This window comes from Chelonoidis abingdonii, chromosome 16 (assembly GCF_003597395.2).
Source record: "Chelonoidis abingdonii isolate Lonesome George chromosome 16, CheloAbing_2.0, whole genome shotgun sequence".
Taxonomy (NCBI): domain Eukaryota; kingdom Metazoa; phylum Chordata; order Testudines; family Testudinidae; genus Chelonoidis; species Chelonoidis abingdonii.
The window spans coordinates 20,428,126-20,446,777 of NC_133784.1; the positions used below are offsets into that span (position 1 = coordinate 20,428,126).

The 18,652-nt window shown below is 48.1% G+C and overlaps 1 protein-coding gene across 1 annotated transcript; it reads right to left on the bottom strand.

The window, feature by feature from the left end:
- Positions 1–4,906: 4,906 nt before the first annotated feature.
- On the bottom strand, positions 4,907–17,498 carry TUSC2 (tumor suppressor 2, mitochondrial calcium regulator). The gene is made up of 3 exons (XM_032799320.2): positions 17,197–17,498; positions 13,036–13,156; positions 4,907–9,371 (listed from the first exon to the last, which is right to left on the bottom strand). The coding sequence occupies exons 1-3, from the start codon at positions 17,340–17,342 to the stop codon at positions 9,306–9,308; spliced, it is 333 nt and encodes a 110-aa protein (XP_032655211.1). The 5' UTR covers positions 17,343–17,498; the 3' UTR covers positions 4,907–9,305.
- Positions 17,499–18,652: the final 1,154 nt, after the last annotated feature.

Genomic DNA, 18,652 nt, shown 5'->3' on the forward strand with positions numbered 1-18,652 from the left:
GGCTTTGAAGTCTACCACAAAAGGGAATAACCATTCTCCACTCGTCCCCAAGTACATTTCCTCTCGGGCTAACCTGAAGATTACTGATGCACACCTCTTAACTCACACATACAATAGCATTCCCTCGTCTTCACAGAGACAATCCAAAGACAAGAACGAAGATTCCCTTCTTTCCTTCCCTTAGCTTCTCTCGCCGCTTGGGACACTAGGCAGAGTTTAACACAGAGATGCGACCTTCTCCCCTCCCTCCTGTCTTTCCTTTCTCCCACCAGTTCCTGGTGGGCTTAAACTAGAGAAAAAAATCAACAGGTCTTAAAAAGCAAAACTTTTAATAAAAAAAGAAAGAATAGAAATAGAATAACAGTATGTCTCTAATCTAGATGGTCAGATACAGGCTTCAACTTATACGAAAATGAACAAACAAATAGAAAGGGTAAACGCCTTACCCAAAAACAAACAATTAAAGTACTTATAGCCAAATAACCACATAAGGACTCTCACCAGCCGTAACAAGTGCAATACAGCAAACAATTAAAAGACTATCTTTTGCTAACTTTGGTCTTACAACTGGGAAACTGAAATTAAAGCTTACAGAATAGAAAAGATCCGCCTCATCACAGCCTGAGAGCCAGATCAAACGACACAGAGCCAAACGAATTCCTCCCTTAGCTTGAAAAATCCGGTTCCTGAAAATTGGTCCTTGTCCAGGTGTTTGGTTCTCTTGGGTTACCCTTTACAGGTAACAAGAAACATTAACGCCGTGCTATCTAATTTCATGACTGAGGGTCCTCAGGAATCCATTCTGGAGCCTAGGAGGAGAGGAAAGGTGAGTCAGGAACAAGTCACACAGATTCCACCAGGGCAAGTCAGCTGACCACCTGGATTACTCAGATGAGACAACGGCTCTGTGGAATGGGAAAGCAGTCGACGTGATATATCTTCACTTCTAGCAAAGTTTTTGAATAGTCGGTCCCACAGTATGCTTGCAGCTAAGTTAAAACAAGTATGATTTGGATGAATGGATTATAAGGTGATCGAAAGCTGGTTAGATTTTGGCGCATCAACGGGTAGTGATCAAACGGCTCGATGTCTAGTTGGCAGCCGTATCATCGGAGTGCCTCAGGGGTCAGTATCTTTTATTATGATCTGGATGATGAGATTAGACTGCATCCTCAGCAGTTCACAGATGACACTAAGGCAGGGGAGAGGTAGATCCTTGAAGGGTGGGGATAGGGTCAGAGGACCTAAACAAATTGAGGATTGGGCCAAAATAAATCTGATGAGGTTCAACAAGGACAGTTGCAGAGTCCTGCACTCAGGACGGAACAATCCATGCACTGCTAAGGTTGGGGGAACCAACTGCTCAGCAGCAGTTCTGTAGAAAAGGACCTGAGATTACAGTGGAATGAGAAGCTGGATATGAGTCAGCAGTGGCACTTGTTGCAAAGAAGGCCTAACAGCATACTGGGCCCTGTATTAGTAGGACATTGCACAGAGTGAGGGAAGTGATTATTCCCCTCTAGTTCAGCACTGGTAGGCCACAATCTGGAGTATCTGTGCAGTTTTGGCACGATGGCCCCCTCGCCCCCCAAAAAGGACGTGAACAAAATGGAAGAGTCCAGAGGAGGACAACAAAAATGATCGGGGGGCTGGGGGACATGACTTACGAGGAGAGGCGGAGGGAACTGGGCTTGTTTAGTCTGCAGAAGAGAAGAGTGAGGGAAGATTTGATAGCAGCCTTCAACTACCTGAAAGGGGGTTCCAAAGAGGACGGAGCTCGGCTGTTCTCAGGGGTGGCAGACGACAGAACAAGGAGCAATGGTCTCAAGCTGCAGTGGGGGTGGTCTAGGTTGGATATTATGAAACACTGTTTCACTAGGAGGGTGGTGAAGCACTGGAATGGGTTACGTAGGGAGGTGGTGGAATCTCCTTCCTTAGAGGTTTTTAAGGTCAGGCTTGACAAAGCCCTGGATGGGATGATTTAGTTGGGGTTGGTCCTGCTTTGAGCAGGGGGTTGGACTAGATGACCTCCTGAGGTCTCTTCCAACACTAATCTTCTATGATGCTATCCACAGATATAAAGTGGATATCTGTGGATTTGCAGGACTATTTATACCAGTATAACTGCCTCTACACTAGGGCTTTTACTAGCACAATCATGTTGGGGGAAAAAAAAAAAACAACACATCAACACACACCGATAAGACATAAGTTTTACCAGTAAAACCCAGTGGAGACCAGCCCTAAGGGAAAGTTAACTTTAGTTCAGGTTGCTGAATGTATTTTGAAACAAGACATTCCTTTACATACCAAAACCCAAACGTTACAAACCTGAAATCACAGAATCACAAATAATTCAGATGCTACTCTTAAAACCCCCATTCATTCCCTCACCAAACAAAAATTCTGCACTTTAAACCACCTTAACTTTGCCCTTGTAACAGGCGAATTGACAGTCTAAACCTTCCCTTTCCATCCATCACAATTTTCTCACAGCAGTGCATAAAACCTTTAATATCTTCCTCTGATTCGTACAAGTCTGGTCCTTCACAGAGAAAGAATGCATAAAACAGACACTAACTTCTGAATGCACAAATCTCACTCTAAAATCTTCTCCAAAAAACAATTCCAACTACTCCTAATTAGACAAATATCAGATCATAGGAACATAACTTGACTTTAAGTTTTACATTAGATCATAAAATTATGTCCCTTACATTATAACAGCCTTTACTGAAAAGCAGAAGTTCAAAGTACAGTATAACAAAGCTTAAATTTGAGGCACAAACTGTATGGAAATTTACACATAGCAGCTTAGCTGCCATAGATTGGATCACTGTCAGCAACTACTGCAGTTTATTACTTTGTTCCAACACCAATTTTGTCCTCAGCATGAGTGCATGCGGACAGACCTGCCCAACACTTTGTAGTTTTGCAGTGCCTATGCACGAGGGGTCACAGAAAAGTCATGAGACACCATCCTTGAGTCTGACAATTTGAGTGGTTGGCATCTAAAAATCTATTTAACCAGAGCTTTTGAAACTCTAGGGACAATTTTTTTTCCAATCCCAAATCTATAATTTAGAAGAAAGTTATATTTAGAGGTTGTTCCAATCATAAGTTAAAAGTGGGAATCAAACCAAGGCTCCTGTCTGAACCCACCCAAAAAAAATCATGGAACACCACAATCTTTGCCACATTGTGTTCTACCCTTTTCCCTCCACTCTGTGGGTCTGTTTCATCTGGATTACATGCTCTTCTTATGTGTTTTTACATCTCTCAGCAGTTCTTGATTGGTCCGTAGGCACTACTATAAACAAACATGATTGATGATCACCCAAATTCCAGTTACAACTAAAACTGTGTTGAAGGGCCAACAAATTTGCAATTCTTGCTACATTAATCCTTGCAAACTAACTCAGGCAAATCCATAAAGGATTTGCCTATTTGCTTCTCCAGTACCTGCAAGGGGATCACTCACATCTTAGGATATGTCTTCACTACTGGATGGATTGGCGGGCAACGAGTGATCCAGTGGGGATCAATTTATTGCCTCTAGTCTAGACGCGATAAATTGATCCCCGAACACTCTCCTGTTGACTCCTGTACACCAGCTGGGCGAAAGGTGCAGACAGAGTCGATGGGGGAGCATCAGTAGTCGACTCACCGTAGTGAAGACACCGTAGTAAGTAGATCTAAGTATGTCGACTTCAACTACATTATTGACATAGCTGAAGTTGCATAACTTAGATCGATCCCCTTCCCCCCTAGTGTAGACCAGGCCTTAGGACCTCAAGACCATCATGATGTAAATAAACTTCAACACCACTGTAGCAGGGTGCTGGTGCAAAGGCACCTAATTAGCCCCTGCTCAGCCAGCCCCAATCAGGGGAAATAGATTGGGGCTGGGGAGAAGTCTGGTGCCTGGCCTTTAGAACTGGCTGCACCTGTGGGCCCAGGCTTCAAGGGCTATAAAGGTTGGCTGGCAGCCAGAAGAGAGGAGAACAGCCAGGGGAAGGTCAGTCTCCATGTAGGAGAGGAGATTGTAAGGGAGAACAGGGTGTAAATAAAGTCACAGGTGCTGTAGAACTAGAAGCCTCTCTGAACTTTATTGGGGCAGCCAGTGGACCCCAGGAAGAGGGGCGGGCAAAGGACTTGTTACAACCACATAATCCAAGCTTCAGCACTCAGATAGCCCCCAAGGCTAACCGTTCATGTGTTCAATACCATAAACTGCATCCACACATGGCACTTGAACAGCCTACGTAGCAATAATGTGGGATGTAAGCATGTCGAGGTACCACATGCCTGTGATCTCAAGTGGGGTGGGGTGATTAGAAGCATTCACTGGGCTGCAGGAGTCTAAAGACCAGCTGTGCTTAGCTTTGCCTCCCCCCAGCCCCATCAGTTGAAAACAGTTGTCTAATTATAGGGGAAGAGCTCAACCAGCTGGAGATAAACTTTGTCAATTTTATAAAGGCTCCACAGATAGATTCCAAAGCCACTAGGACTGTTCTATTTACAAATCTGTTTATGAACAACCCAGCTTGGTGGCTTTCACTTACTACCACAAAGCAGATGGCACACACCACCATGCTTTAGAGACATTGATTGAGACCTGAGGTGGATGTAAGCAGACAGATGTGTCCCCCTCAGGCAAGCCCTATGTCTGAGCACAATTCAGAAGAGTCTTTCCTTGTGTCAGTACAACTGAAGGGGAGAGAGAATCATGTAAGGCCCCTGAGTAGAACTAGGGGGATTGCTACAGAGGCTATGACATCTGTATGGGTAAAGCCTGCATGGTAAGTTCATATCATGTTAGCTCTAACGTCTTGTCTTTCCATTACATACAGAGGCAGTGTGACCAGTTACAAAATCACCCTCCAAAAATAAGACAGCTCTTGAATTTTTGGGATCTACAAATAGTTTTATTGAAATTTAACAAAATTAGACAGATGCACTCAAAGGCAGAGGAAGGAGGATCATAAATATTGTACATGTTTGAATTGGAAGCTCCTACCCATTCGCTAGAGGAGCTGTAAGTGTAGTGTTGGTGGGTACAATTCTACACATCCACACTTGAAAGCACAAAGTCGCACAGAAAGAAGTTGTAAAAAAATTGAAAAGAAACCAAGTGGGGTTTTTTTTTTGCTTGCTTCAACAATATAGTGGACATAGATACTATTTACAATCACCTTCACATTTTAAATATCCCTTCAGCAGTTCCCAAGGGTGGTCCTCATCCCATCTGTGTAGGCTCAAGGGGACCGGAGCTACTAGGAAACAGGACTGGGAGAGAGAAAGGCTGGGATTCTAGATTCCATGCAGACTGACTGAACAGCTTCAACCCCAATGGGCTAACCAGCCTAGAAAGAAGTGGGTCAGGAAGAGGGGTAGGTAGCCTGCTGACTCAGAAGTAGGGTGGAATGAGCCCTTCCTTGGGGAAAGGCTCTGAGTGGATTGCTCGGGGGCTGTGAAGAGAGGGAGTTTCCCAACAGGCTGTCTCAGAGCAATTAAAAGGACAGCGAAAGTGGGAATAGGTTACCCATGGTGCTTTGCTGAGCGAAGGGTGCTCTGGCCACCTCTCCCTATTCAGAAGCAAGGCGGCCAGTAAAAGAACATGAGAGGGCTCAGCTACTATGTTACGGCCAGACATGAGAAACAGTCACTGTACTCTGCACACAGTGGTATGTCTGCACTGTAATTCGATACCACAGCTGGGCTGTGCCAGCTGACTCAGGCTCAGGGGCTCTTTAATTGTGGTGTAGACTTTCAGGCTCAGACCTTCAGTCCTCACAGGGTCCTTGAGCCTGGACCTGAAAGTCAACACTGCACTTAAACAGCCCCTTAGCCCGAGCCCTGTGAGCCCAAGTTAGTTGATGCAGGCCAGCTACAGGTTTTTAATTGCAGTGTAGACATACCTAGTGCCTTTCAGTCTTGGCTGGGCACCCCGAGTGTGTTACTCACTATGCAGTGAGTAACCCATTCCTGCTCCCAAGCCTAGCAAGGGTTTGCCAAGGTGAAGATGTGCTACACAAACCCCTGTGCAAAGGGGAAGGCATGGCTTCCTCTGTGAAAGACATTCAACAAGCTCCGCCAGATGCACTGTCTCCCGGCCAGCCCTGCTTGCTGCCACGAAACACACCATCTGCTTCCAGAGTCAAGTCCTTCATCCCTGCTGCTTGTGGTGTGAAGATGGTTTCTGTGAATCACAAAATGGGGAGCTCAGCCTGCTCAGGACTCTAATCCCCCTCCCTGCTCTCTCTCTTTTATACTAGTGGGAAGCATCTTGCCTTTTCCTCCACAGTCCTCCCCAAAAGAGCTAGTTCACCATTCCGCTCACTCATTTCTGATCAGCTCTTGGCACGGAGCTTGTTTAACAATGGCCAGCTCCACCTGGCATAGCCCACAACACTGCCCTAGGCCAGTTTGGCATTCACAACACAGATCTAACCCTGCTGCTCCAAACCTGCCCAGCACAAGGATAAGGAGCCTGTCCCTACATTTGCAAAGACAGATACCACACCCCACACCAAAGCACATGGGAGGTGATGTCCTACCAACTTCTGCCCCAGGGGACATGCAGGGGGAATAAGATACTTGCCAGCGGTTCTCATTTCTCTCTCCCCATGCACTCTCCTCCATACCAAACACCTCCTCATTTCTTTGGTGCTAGGTTCCACCCACCACTCAGTATCTAACCAATACTGCTCTTCACTCAGGAGGAGGCCAATGGCCTCCTGCAGTCTCTCGCTTCCATCAAGAGAAGTCAGGAGGGCTCCCAGCCCAAGTTGTCTCCTGCACACACCCCACAAGCAGCAGCAAGGGGGTAGTTTTCATAGCTAAGTCTCCCCATATCAGAGTAGGGGTCCAGGGTTGAGTCAGCCTCACATAACTTGATCCCTTTCTTTGTTGGAGATGGTGTCCTCCAGCCCAGCTCTGCCACCAGACATGTGCCTCTTTCAAGGAGATCTGTGAGCCTTGGTCTGAGATGAACCCAAGTCACCTGCTAGAGGAGGGCTCATGCAAACAAGAGACATTTTAATAGGATATTTTTTTAAGAGCAACTTTTCCAAGTAGGTGGAAGAACACTGATCTGGAAGGAAATGCTCAGCGTCACAGTGTAAAAGTGCTCTCTGCTGGAGCTGTAACAAGCATTCTACCTGTGAAAACCAACTTCCATGCCAGCTGGGGAGGGGAAGGGGAGAGCAGAACCTTTGGTCCCTCAGTGCTGTGGTTTCACTCCAACCACTACACAGAGCGATCAGGGAACAATGCCGAGTCTGAGGTTATGGGGAGACAATGACACAGAGCCAGCATTGCTTTTGCTAACTACCAGACCCCTATCAGGATGGCATACAGCCCCTAGAACTGTTCTTAGGGGTATGGAGAGGGATACATCCAATACAGACACATGGATACTGCTAGCAACTTTGCACTAGCAGCTTAAATTAAAAATCGAGGTAGCAAATGTCTGAAGCGCTCAGAACGTAAATGACATGCTCTGGAAGGGGAAATGAGATGTCTCTAATAAGCTGACCACTGTGGGAGCCACGTCTCGATCCAGTTTTAAAGCTTCACCAGGGTTCTTGGAGGAGTAGACAGTGGTAAGGATCCCTGACATCCTGCTTGTGCACAGCGACTTTGCCCATTCTCATGTAAGACAGACAAGAGATCATGACTTCTAGTGTTTGGGATGGGGTAGTCTCACCCCGGCTCAGCAGCAGCCAGCTACCGCTCAATCCTTCAAACGAGGAAACAGGCATGAAGTGGTAGACGCACCAATGCACAGTTTCAGTGCTGCCACCACGAGTCTAGCTGGCAGAGGGGGGCTGCCCCAATAGCTACGTGTTTCTTTATCAAGTTGGGTGGGGATGAGAGAACCTTCCATTAAAGTGCATTGCATTCTCTCTTGACCCCACAGGGAGAAAGAGAGTAATGGGTACAGTGGAAGAACCCAGGCTTCATACCTTAGGGAGGTTTCCAAGACCGGGAGTGGGGGTGGGGGCCTGACGCCAACTGCTTTAGAGGGTAAAAGCTAACTCTTCATTCCTGCCTTGGCTCTATCACAGCTACACACAGCTGGGGCATGCTGTCAGCACCGGGTCACAAATGATCAACACGTGAAAGTTACCCAGAATCACATTCCGAAAGCGACTGAGCCCCAAAATAAACACTATGGCTAATACAAGAGGTCACATCTTGTACCCCGCACTTCAACACACCAGATTCAGGAGAGGGAAAGAACGCCACTCAACAGGAGCGTAGCCTGCTCCCGCCAAGGCAGACGCATGCTAATGGATGGCAAGCTAAGCCCTGCTGTGCGGGTTAACATGGGCTGCCAGCCCAGTCACTCAGCTCTAAGCACTGCTGCTGCTTCCAGCAGTGTCCACTGATCTTGCTGCAAAGATCGGCCTGTTTGCTCTGCTGGCTCTGCACAGCACCACCAGTGGCCAATGGATTTTCAGAGAGGTCTGAACAACAGCTGAGCCAGGGTATCTAGAGCCATTGCAAAGGATTCTGGGGACCAGACCAGCCATATCACTAGAAGTACAAAATAACACTGAGCACAGGAGGGGGCCGTATAAAAGAAGAGACTGAGGTCTGATGCAATGAAATCTGGTCTCCTACCTTCCCGAGAAGTGCTACTCTGTTTCAGGGGGGTTCTCGAGATTAGCTTCACCTCAGACTTCCCCATTTACCCTTCATTCCCAGACCAACCTGGGGACAGTACTGCATAACCAACCCCTCACAAAAGGATAAACTATACCACTACCCTTTTATTCATCACCACTTCATAGGGAAGGGGCATTAGGAGTCTGCCCCTAGCCCCACAGAGAGGTGAATTAACTGACCTCAACTCTATCTGGGGCAGGTACCTGCGAAGCACGGATTTTGTTCAGCGAGAGATGCAGGATGGCTCTCCCTTTAAAACGTCAAACATGAGCGTCACAGGCAGTTCAGTGATCCACCCAAACATCTGATGGCAGCCACAAGAAGGATTTCAATCTTCTGACTCAGTCGAGGGTATTGTTAAGCATGTTGCTAAACAAGTTCACATGTCTTATCTGACTTGTGAACAGATCCCTAGCCAATTCTATTCCAGGTAACTAGCCGATTCTGCATCACCCCATCTCTTTCTCATTCTCCAGGCAAGAGGAGCTCCAAAGTCAAGAGTGTGTGCTCGCAGTCCATTGTGGTTCAGGGACGCAAGGCAGCCTTGTGTGGTTACATTAGGTGCAGTAAGGCTGGGCAGGTCGGGTGCACTGACGGCACACAGCAGCAGCTCACACTCACCCCGCAGCTCAGACCTCGCAGATGATAACGGGGAAGTCCACGTGAATGCGAGGGTGCTCCAGTTTCACTATACCCTGAAAAGAGAGCAAGGAGGGTAGTGAGGCAGGGGAGACACTGGCCAGAGCAGAGTCCTAAGAAAAGGCCTGCAAACAAAGGACCCATGCTCTGCAAGTCACTGCAGATGGAGACAGACAATAGAGCTTATGTCCCAGTCCAGTTCTTAATGGACAAGAGTCTATTAAATTATCACAACTCAGCTGTTGGGTGACACTCTGAGCACCAGGCAGGCAAAAAAGACTGGATGCGCTGCTAGAACTAGCCCCTAAAAGTAAGACTAAGGTGCTCAGATCTTACGATGCTGAGCACGACGGGTCTGAACAACAATGGCATGAGACTGGAGGGAAGCAGCTTGGCCCGTCACTGCCCATGTTCCACCTGATCCGTGACTAGAAGGTCACCAGCTTCCAGGACTGTTAGTCTGGCACCTTTAATTTAAAAGTCATTTAAAAGACTGGAAAAGAAAGGCCTGTAAGTGACCAAAAAGAAGAAAAGATCAAAGACACTTGTGCACAAGCAAGTGTTCTGGCCAAGGAGTGATACTGGGAACGTAACAACCATCTGTATCAACTAAAGCAGAACTCTAAGCTGTAGGCATTTAATGTGCTCTGGTGTGAATATTCTTCCACTACAAACCCATCAGAAAGCAAAGTAGCTTCAGGGTCTACAGGCAAAAGGTGTGTGCGCTAGTGGGATTTATGCTCTGGTTTCACAGAGGGATAACAACTGGACTGAACCAGGGCAATCCCCAGTAGACTTACGAGAGGCTGGGAATGTGGTCTAGTGTTTAGAATATGGAAGAGAAGTCATTTCACCCTTTGTGCTTACATTTCTCCACCTGCAGTACGGTGACAATGCTTCTTGGAATTGAACTGGTTCATTTGTGTTTGCAAGGCTTCTGGAGGGCCAGAACTATACGGCACTAGCGAAGGACAAAGGCCTAGTGCAAGGATGACAAAAACTGAGGAAAACAGTTTTATTACATTTAATACAAGATCTGTATTTTCTGGAGAACTGCCACAGTTTTTGCAGGAGTGTAACATGAAAAAAAGCAGCTAGGGGATGCCTTGACCTGTGGCCTCCCAATTAATGGGCCTTGCTTGGTTCATGACGATGTGGACTGGTTCTGTCACATGGCAGCTACTGCTAGGAAGTGGCAGCAGCTCATTTGGGTGCCTGGGTATAGCATGAATGCAACAAATGTATTTTGCAAAATAAACAAGACCTTCATAACTACACACAAAAGCCTTGGAACAGATGAGAATTCCCATGGCCTCTGCAAGCAGGGGCCATAGAAATCAGGAATTCATCCATACTCATTGTTATCTCAGTCCCATCAAAAAGCCACAGCTAGACAGTTTATTTTTAGTGCTCATGAAAGGTGCCAGCCCAACAGTCCTGGAGAATGAGGTCCTCTGTCCATAAAACAAATACAGCACAGGTAGAAAGTGCATCCTGTTATGTGCCTCACTCCACCGCCTAGATGGATCCCCTCAAGGAGTGAAAGGGGAGCTTGCTTCACACAGCCCATTCAGCCTCTCTCCTAAGAATGCCAACAATGGCTTCAATTAGTGGCAACTGTGCAATATGGACAGCTGCCCACTAGAAGCTGGACTGAGACACTGGCCCCCCAAACTCATCTCATAGCAGCCACGGAACTGCTGTCAGATGGCAACAACACACCCATTTTCACTGACCTAGAGGCAGTACTGCTGTGTTGGCATGAAGTCTGCTCTACCCTAACATCTGTTTCAGCACTTCTCAATTTTAAACCCCGGAAAACTAGTCAAATCATAACCAATACCCCACATTTAGAACCTCTGGGCCCCCGGTCCCTTCCTATGTCTGATTCTCCCGCCCCATTTATTCTTTTGTCTGATTTTAGGACAGTTTGTTATATTGTCTCTTTTACGGTCCATAATAAAAGATAACTCAAAGGACCTGAGTGGAAGGTTTAAAGATGAAGAGGTTTTCTATCAATGCTGAGTGTTAATGCTGTATATCACAGAACAGGGAGTCAATGTTCATTTTGAAGGTCAGATTGTTGGCTTCAGAAAGCAGGGACTTCATGACACAAGTTTATCATGCTAATTGGCTTCCCTGACCTCACTGTGCCAGTTTACTAATTCACAGTTTTGATTTTGTTCCAGACTGGCGCCATCAAGTGGTTCCATGGGGTATACCAATGGCAGAGCTTCCCTGGCATTTGCTGTCTGGAAACTAGTGTTTAAAACTGTCAAGTTATTTCATAGTTGTTTCTCTCACCCCTGTCAGTGAGAGGTAGGGGGGTTGAGCCAAGCACTTAATCACGCAGGATTTTCAGAACACCCCCATACATAGGTGCTCTCTACTCAATCTTATCATTTCTGCTTCAGAACAAGGAGGCCTGGCCACAAGGGTGGGGGTGGAATACTCACCCTTCCCTTCAGGAGCTTTGAGCAGAAAGAGAAATCTGGGCAAAAGGTTTCCATGTACCGTTGAAAGCCACTGTCCCATAGGCATATCTAGTCAGGATTGCAGTCAGCTACCACTAGACTTCTAGGGGATGAGACTCGGCACAAATCCTAGGTGCCCCATGGGTAAGAGATCACAAAGGAAACCCAGGAGACCTGCATAACACGCTAGTACATTACGAGTCAAGTCCCTGCAAGGGTCGCTTTTGTTTCTGAGCATATTACCCAAGGTATCAGGTTTTTGTGGACAGACAGGCTGATGACCCATCAGCAAGGACAATGGACTGTGAAAAGGCTTGGCCTTCCTGAGGATGCTCCATACTGCCACTGACGCACAGACAAGGCAAAAGATTTATACGAACTGAAGAGAAAGACAGTGTCAGGTAGTCTTGTCACCTGATACTAAACATTACCTGGGACCTCTTGCAACTTTCCCCTGGAAGGGAAGAGGAGTCAAGTTTGGGAAACAAAGGATTCACACCTTATGTAAATCCAATTTAAGGGTGGGAAGGAAGGCAAACAGGACTCCTCCCTATGGCCTGGCTGCCCAAGAAGAAAGACTGCTAAAGCCACTTGAAGGGAAGGCAGAGGAGGAGTCCAGACTGAGACAGGGGTCCAGTCTGAAAAGAAATATAACTGGAACTCTGAACCACAGAAACTTTGCAACCTGCCTAAAATAACATTTAGGGTAAGAAATTACATTTTGTAACCTGTTTAAGTATATTGAGCCCAGCTTGCATATTTCGTTTTATTTTGTCAGTAATCTGCTTTGTTCTGTCTGTTACCTCTTATATTCACTTAAAATTCACCTTTTGCAGTTGTTAAACTTATTTCTTGTTTATAATATAACCCAGTTTATGTAATTTCTAATGGGGGGGGGGGGAACAGCAGCAAGAAGTTGTGCATATCTCCCTCCACATTAAGGGAGGGGGTGAATTTCATAAAACCTTTGGGTTTGTACTCCTTAAAGGGAATGGGCACCAGAGTGTGGGGGTAAGCTCTAAGGCTAAATCTTTCCAGAGCGGATCTCTGTCCCTCTGTGCAGCTGGGCGTGGTCCTGCCTGTGGGCTTGATTGGAAGAAGCTCGTGAGCCTAGCCCAGCAAGACCAGGTAAATGAACCCAGGCTGGCAGAATAGACTGACTCAGTGGCATCCCAGCACATCAGGTGACACTTCAAAGGGCCAAAATCTCTCTCAGTGGGGTCACTTTTGTTGCTGAGCACGTTACCTGAGGTATCAGGTTCTTGTGAATCCTTTTCAGTTTGGCGCGCTTTCTCCCATTCTTGGTGACAACTGTCTCTTCATAGAATTCATGGGCAAGATCCCCATCCTCATCATAATACATGGAGCTGCAAAGAAATAAGGAGAGGAGCACATAAGGGACAGGGAGGACTGGCTATCAATGATCCAAACTTTTTGGAAAGAGGCCATTAGTGGGCTGGCAGAGATCAGCGCTCTTGGACATTACACAATGGAGGCGGCTGGGCACCATGGGACTGGAAAATGGGATATGGAGCCTGTCAGCAGCCAAGAGTCATTTCCATCTAATAGCTGTTCAGCAGCTGTGAAACAAGAAGTTGGCCTCAGTGCAGTACCTAGTAGGACAGAAATCCACATCATAAAGCCACTCAGATAACTGGCATTAAATACATACAGTACTTCATCAGAAGTGCCAGCAGCTGCTGTGTAGGCAGATCAGTGCCAGCAGCTGCTGTGTAGGCAGCAGGTTGCACAGTGAGGGTCAGTGGAGAGGTAAGGGATTAATGGCCCATGGAGATTGCAGTCCCTCCATCACAGGGGCCTGGCCAAACCAGGGGTGAGATGGGAGAGAGCAGAAGCTGGAACTACTGCTCCCATTCTTCATACAGAGATAAGGTTTGCTATCAACTCACACAGTGGGATGATTGGTTTTGTACAGAAGCAATCACAAGCAGTTAAATACAGACCAATGGAGCCATGGTAAATCAGCACCAAGCACGCTTCCCAGCTCTGAATCCATGCACACACTGGCAGATCTATAGCACTCAAGGGTACAATGGCCAACAGAAGAGTTTCACTTTTGGACCAGCAAGCTCAATTGTTGCCAAGCTAGAAAGCTATTCAGCACAAAGAGTACAAGGCCATTTTTAACTACAAGAACAAGTCTTACGTTCACTGCTCAAACACATCTAGTTTTAAGTTAAAAGAGAGCACACTTGCATCAGGCATGAAATAGGAACCACAAACTAAGCTCACTAAATGGGGATCCTGCAGTTCAAGAGCACTCTCTCCTATCCCCAGAGAGACTGCTGCAATTAAAGGGAAAAATAAGTAACTAAATGACTTCAGGATTTCTTGTGGCAAGAAGGGAATTCAGTCTGATCGATTCAGTACCTGGCTTATCTGCTAGCCATGGAGCTAATCAAGGCACAAAGATGGTGGGGTTTGTGATGTAAACACCTCTTCACTAGGATCCAAAGTGAGATGGCCAGTTTATTTCACAGGAATCTAAATCATCAGGCTATAACCAACTTGCGTCACTCTACTAATGGATCTATATCAGAACGCATGACCTGGTGGTAAAAGGCCCCAGAATCAACTCTGTTATCAACTTCCCCCTTGTCCCGGTTTATGATACGTTTGAACACTCTTCCCTTTCTCTATGGGACTGAACCAATTTTATCATATAGCACTAAGACTGCTCATGTGAACTAATGTAAACACCACAGCTCCAGGCACACACACATACTGAGTGTGCCAAGATTTGTACAGCTGACCCACATGTGCCTGAAGTCCTCCAATGACATAAATGACATCTCCCATGCTACACCATCCAATGCTACCCTACCCACAAAATGAACGTAAGAGACAAAAGCAATATACTGGTACCTCTAAAGAAGCCACATATGGGATGAGAGAGTAGCACAGCCTCCTTTCTAGACAGAAGCTACATATAAACAAACAAACAAAAAAAAATGGCCAGCTGCAGATTTTGGATTGTTGTTGAATTGCCCTGTGTCCACACGTTGCAAATCCTGCACCTCCCAACTGGCTTGTGGGCACAAAGACGGACAAGCTACTGATTTAGGCTAGACAAAAAAAGAGGGGTACTTAGACGATGCCAATTCCCTGATAAACATCAGTTATTACACCTTCCTTTATATCCAAGAAGAGTGGTAAAAATAAAGCTAACCACAGGCAACAGCTTGCCTGCTATGCCATTTGATTCAGATGTACCTGGTCACTCTCCTGTCAAGAGAGGAGGGACACTGGTATGCCAACAGCTAATTAGGAAGAAATGAACCCAAAGCAAAAGTCAAGGATTTTGGCACAATATTAATCACATAATTTAAGAACTGGCCAAAAAACAGCTCTGAGGTGCAAACAGATCTGACGGAGGCAATCTATTTCAATCAAGTCACTAAGATAAAGGCATTAGCTGCAGCTCCACATTTACTTCCCTCTCTGCTAACTGTCTGTTAGCTCCCCGATAGGACTATACAGCTGCCCCTGCCAAATTTGCTCCACAGAACAGCACAAAGATCAGACAGTATTTTGTTGGCAGGTACAGTCTGCTTCCAAGTTCTTGGCAAAAGGCTTGAAGCTTTTCCAGAGGTGAAAAGCCTCAAACAGTTACTGATGGGAAATAACTCCAGACACAGTGACCAGCAAAAAGCAGTAACAGGAGCTTCAATCTAAACTAGTGATAGGACTTGCCTTGCCCTGCCTCAATGCATGAAGCTTGGATGGCAGGCAATCAGCAGGATCCCATGTCTTTGCCTCAGTACTTCTCAGTGCTACTGAACACCACTGACTTTGCACATCTGAGTGACTGTACCCTAGTACCTCTATAATTTAGGGGCTATTCCTCACCCCAACTGTGACACCTGATATGGCAGGGAGCACAGCTCTTCTTGGGCCCCTCGTTGAGACCTAGACACAGCTGGGTCGCTGGACTCAGTCGTTCACTCTTCCTCCCCAAAGGTAAAGTCCCACCTCCTTGGCCCAACAGTCAGTTCTATCTCCTTAAAATCAGATCTGAATAAGAGCTGCAATTAGATGATCTATTTATTTTTAAATAAATAGGAGACAAATCAAAAGAAATTATATACTCTTATCTGTGCACAGATGCCACTATATTCCAAAGGTTAGTGGTGACAAATTCCACTCTGAGCCTTTTGTTTTGCCCTCACCCTTCCCCATTCTTGCCAAGAGCCCTGGGAAGAGTAACATTTCTGTCTTCCCAGACCTCAGCACCCTCTCCCTTTATAAAAAAACAAGGAGTCCTTGTGTCACCTTAGAGATTAACAAATGTACTTGCGCACAAGCTTTTGTGGGCTAGAACCCACTCCATCAGATGTATCAGATAAATGTGTTAGTCTCTAAGGTGCCACAAAGACTCCTCGTTTTTTTTGCTGATACAGACTAAAACCACTATCACTGAAATCTCTCCCCTTTATAGTGAATGCCCCTTATAGGCAAATCCATCCTCCTCCCAGCCTGCCACGTAGGGTGTCAGGGTGCAAATGCTGTATACAAACGGTACCTTCTAATCACTAAGAAAGTGCATAACTTTAATGGAGACTCTGCAGTCCCCCCTAGAGGGGCACCACAGGGAATATTCCATGGATACAAACATATGGACCAGCAGTATTTGCAAGTAAGGCTCCAGATAAGGTTGCTCACAGGCACAATGGTGCCCAACCAAGCCTCAGATTGCCAGGATGTGACAGTTTACACAGATGTCACAGTTGTCAGGTGCAGACCCCTGGACCCCACATGTCCATTAGGACACCCTAAGGGGCCACTTCACAGCAGAAGATGCTCATCTGAAGGCATCATGCAGGGGACAGAGGACTGTATAGCAAATCATAGATAACCAGGGTTGGAAGGGACGTCACGACGTCATCTAGTTCAACCCCCTGCTCAAAGCAGGACCAATCCCCAGACAGATTTTTGCCCCAGATCCCTAAATGGCCCCTCAAGGATTGAATTTACAACCCTGGGTTTAGCAGGCCAGTACTCAACGCACTGAACTATCCCTCCGTCCAACACGATGTTCAGGCCCCAGCCACCGCCTGCCCCACATAAGCTGCTCCCTCCAGCTCCGATACCTTCCTGTCGCATTGAAACCTGCCCCACAGGAGTCCAAACCCCAACACCGCCCACTCCCACAGCAACACACCCCGTGGAAATCAGCCCCCGATCCCATGGGACCCCACCCCATAGCAACCCACTCCCTGCGCCATGAGAGCCCATTCCCCAGCAACCCAGCCCTGCAACCCAGCCCCCCATCCCATGGCAGCCCGCCGCGTCACAACCCACCCCAGCACCAAGCCCCACCCATGCACCGCCGCGTAACAACCGCGCCCCTGCCCTAGGAAACCAGCCGCCCGCCCGTTCCATTAACCCGCGCGGGTGAAGACGACATGGGGTTCGCGCCTGCGACAGCTCCGCGCCGAGCCAGGGCCTGCTCCCCCGCGACCCACGGCGCCGCCCGGCCCGGGAGGAAGGCGAAGGGCAGAGGGCGGGCCTGTGAAGCCGCTTGGCGCCCATGCTCAGGGCGTGGCATGGCCCAGGAAGGGAAGCCGCCGGCGCCTCCACGGACCAGCACACGGAGCTGCCCTCTCGGCTCTACCCTAGCCACTTCCGGCCTGCGCGAGGCGCCCTGCCCCTCCGTGCAGCAAAGGAGGGAGGCGACCCCGCCTCAACGTATCGGGGGCGGGGAGAGGGGCTAAAGTATGAGACTCTCCCCTCACGTGATGCTTGTGGGTTGCGGCGGAGGTACGGGCTGGAGCCCTGATTTCTGCCTCCCCTCTAACTGCCGCCGTTCCCGAGCCGCGTCACATACAGCCCCCCTCCCCCCCTTTAACCAGCCCCATTCCTCTCACACATCCCCTGACAACCACAGCTCCCATCCCCTCCCCGCTGCCTCCGTCCCGACCCGGTCACACCCCCCCCGCGTCCGACCCGGACACACAGCCCTTCCCCCTCCCGCTGCTCCGTCCTGGAACCGAGTCACACACGGATCCCCTCCCCCTCCCCCTGTCACACATAGCCCCCAGTCTGCCTGCTGCCCTCAGCACACATAGCACCTGTCCAACTCCAGCTGCCTCTGCTCCTCCACCCCACCCCTCCATCACACACGGCCTGCCTCCTGCTGCCTTTGCCCTTCCCCCTCCCCACAGCACACAGCTCACTGCCACCGCCACCCCCTGCACTTACAGCCCCCTGCCACCCACCCCAGGCACACACAGCCCCCTTCCTCCTCCTGCTGCCTCTGCCCCTCCACCCCTCTCCTGGGCACACACAGCCCCCTTCCCTCTCCCACTGCCCCCTCCTCTGCCTCCTGGTCATGCACAGCCCCTAGTGCCCCTGCTGTCTCTGCCTCTCCAACCCCCACCTGCACAAAGAGCCCCCATCTCCCCTCCATCACATACAGCCCCCAGTCCCCCTGTGTGACATAGTGGAGATTTTCCCTTCTTATGTTCTGTGTGAGCCTATGTGAGTCTTACTGTTTTGCATGAATGCTGTGTGTGCCTCAGTTTCCCTGTGTATTGCACCAATGCCTAGGTGGTAGGAATAAGGGTGTGTGACTTTTGTGAGGGTTGCGCCAGCTGCCCTTCGTAACCTGAGACCCAGGAGGGGGATGTGACTAGGTCCCTCTTGGCCTGGGAAGGAGACAAAGGCTGGAGGAGGAGCAATGGGCAGGGCAAGGGCTAGGTAGCTGGAAACAAGTCTCAGCTGGCTTGGGACACAGAGTGAGAACCAGAACCCTGGCTCTGAGCTCCTTTCCCTCTAAGATGGACTTAGCTAAAAGTTACTGATTTCTGTGCTAACAAGTTCTGTCCTATGCTGTGTTTCTG

Excerpts from the sequence above, each read along its gene's own strand:
- TUSC2 (XM_032799320.2), bottom strand. The coding sequence starts at position 17,342 with ATGGGCGCCAAGCGGCTTCACAGGCCCGCCCTCTGCCCTTCGCCTTCC. Across the intron at positions 13,157-17,196 it reads TGTCGTCTTCACCCGCGCGG|CTCCATGTATTATGATGAGG; the intron begins GTTAATGGAACG and ends ATTTCTTTGCAG. Across the intron at positions 9,372-13,035 it reads ACAAGAACCTGATACCTCAG|GGTATAGTGAAACTGGAGCA; the intron begins GTAACGTGCTCA and ends CTCTCTTTTCAG.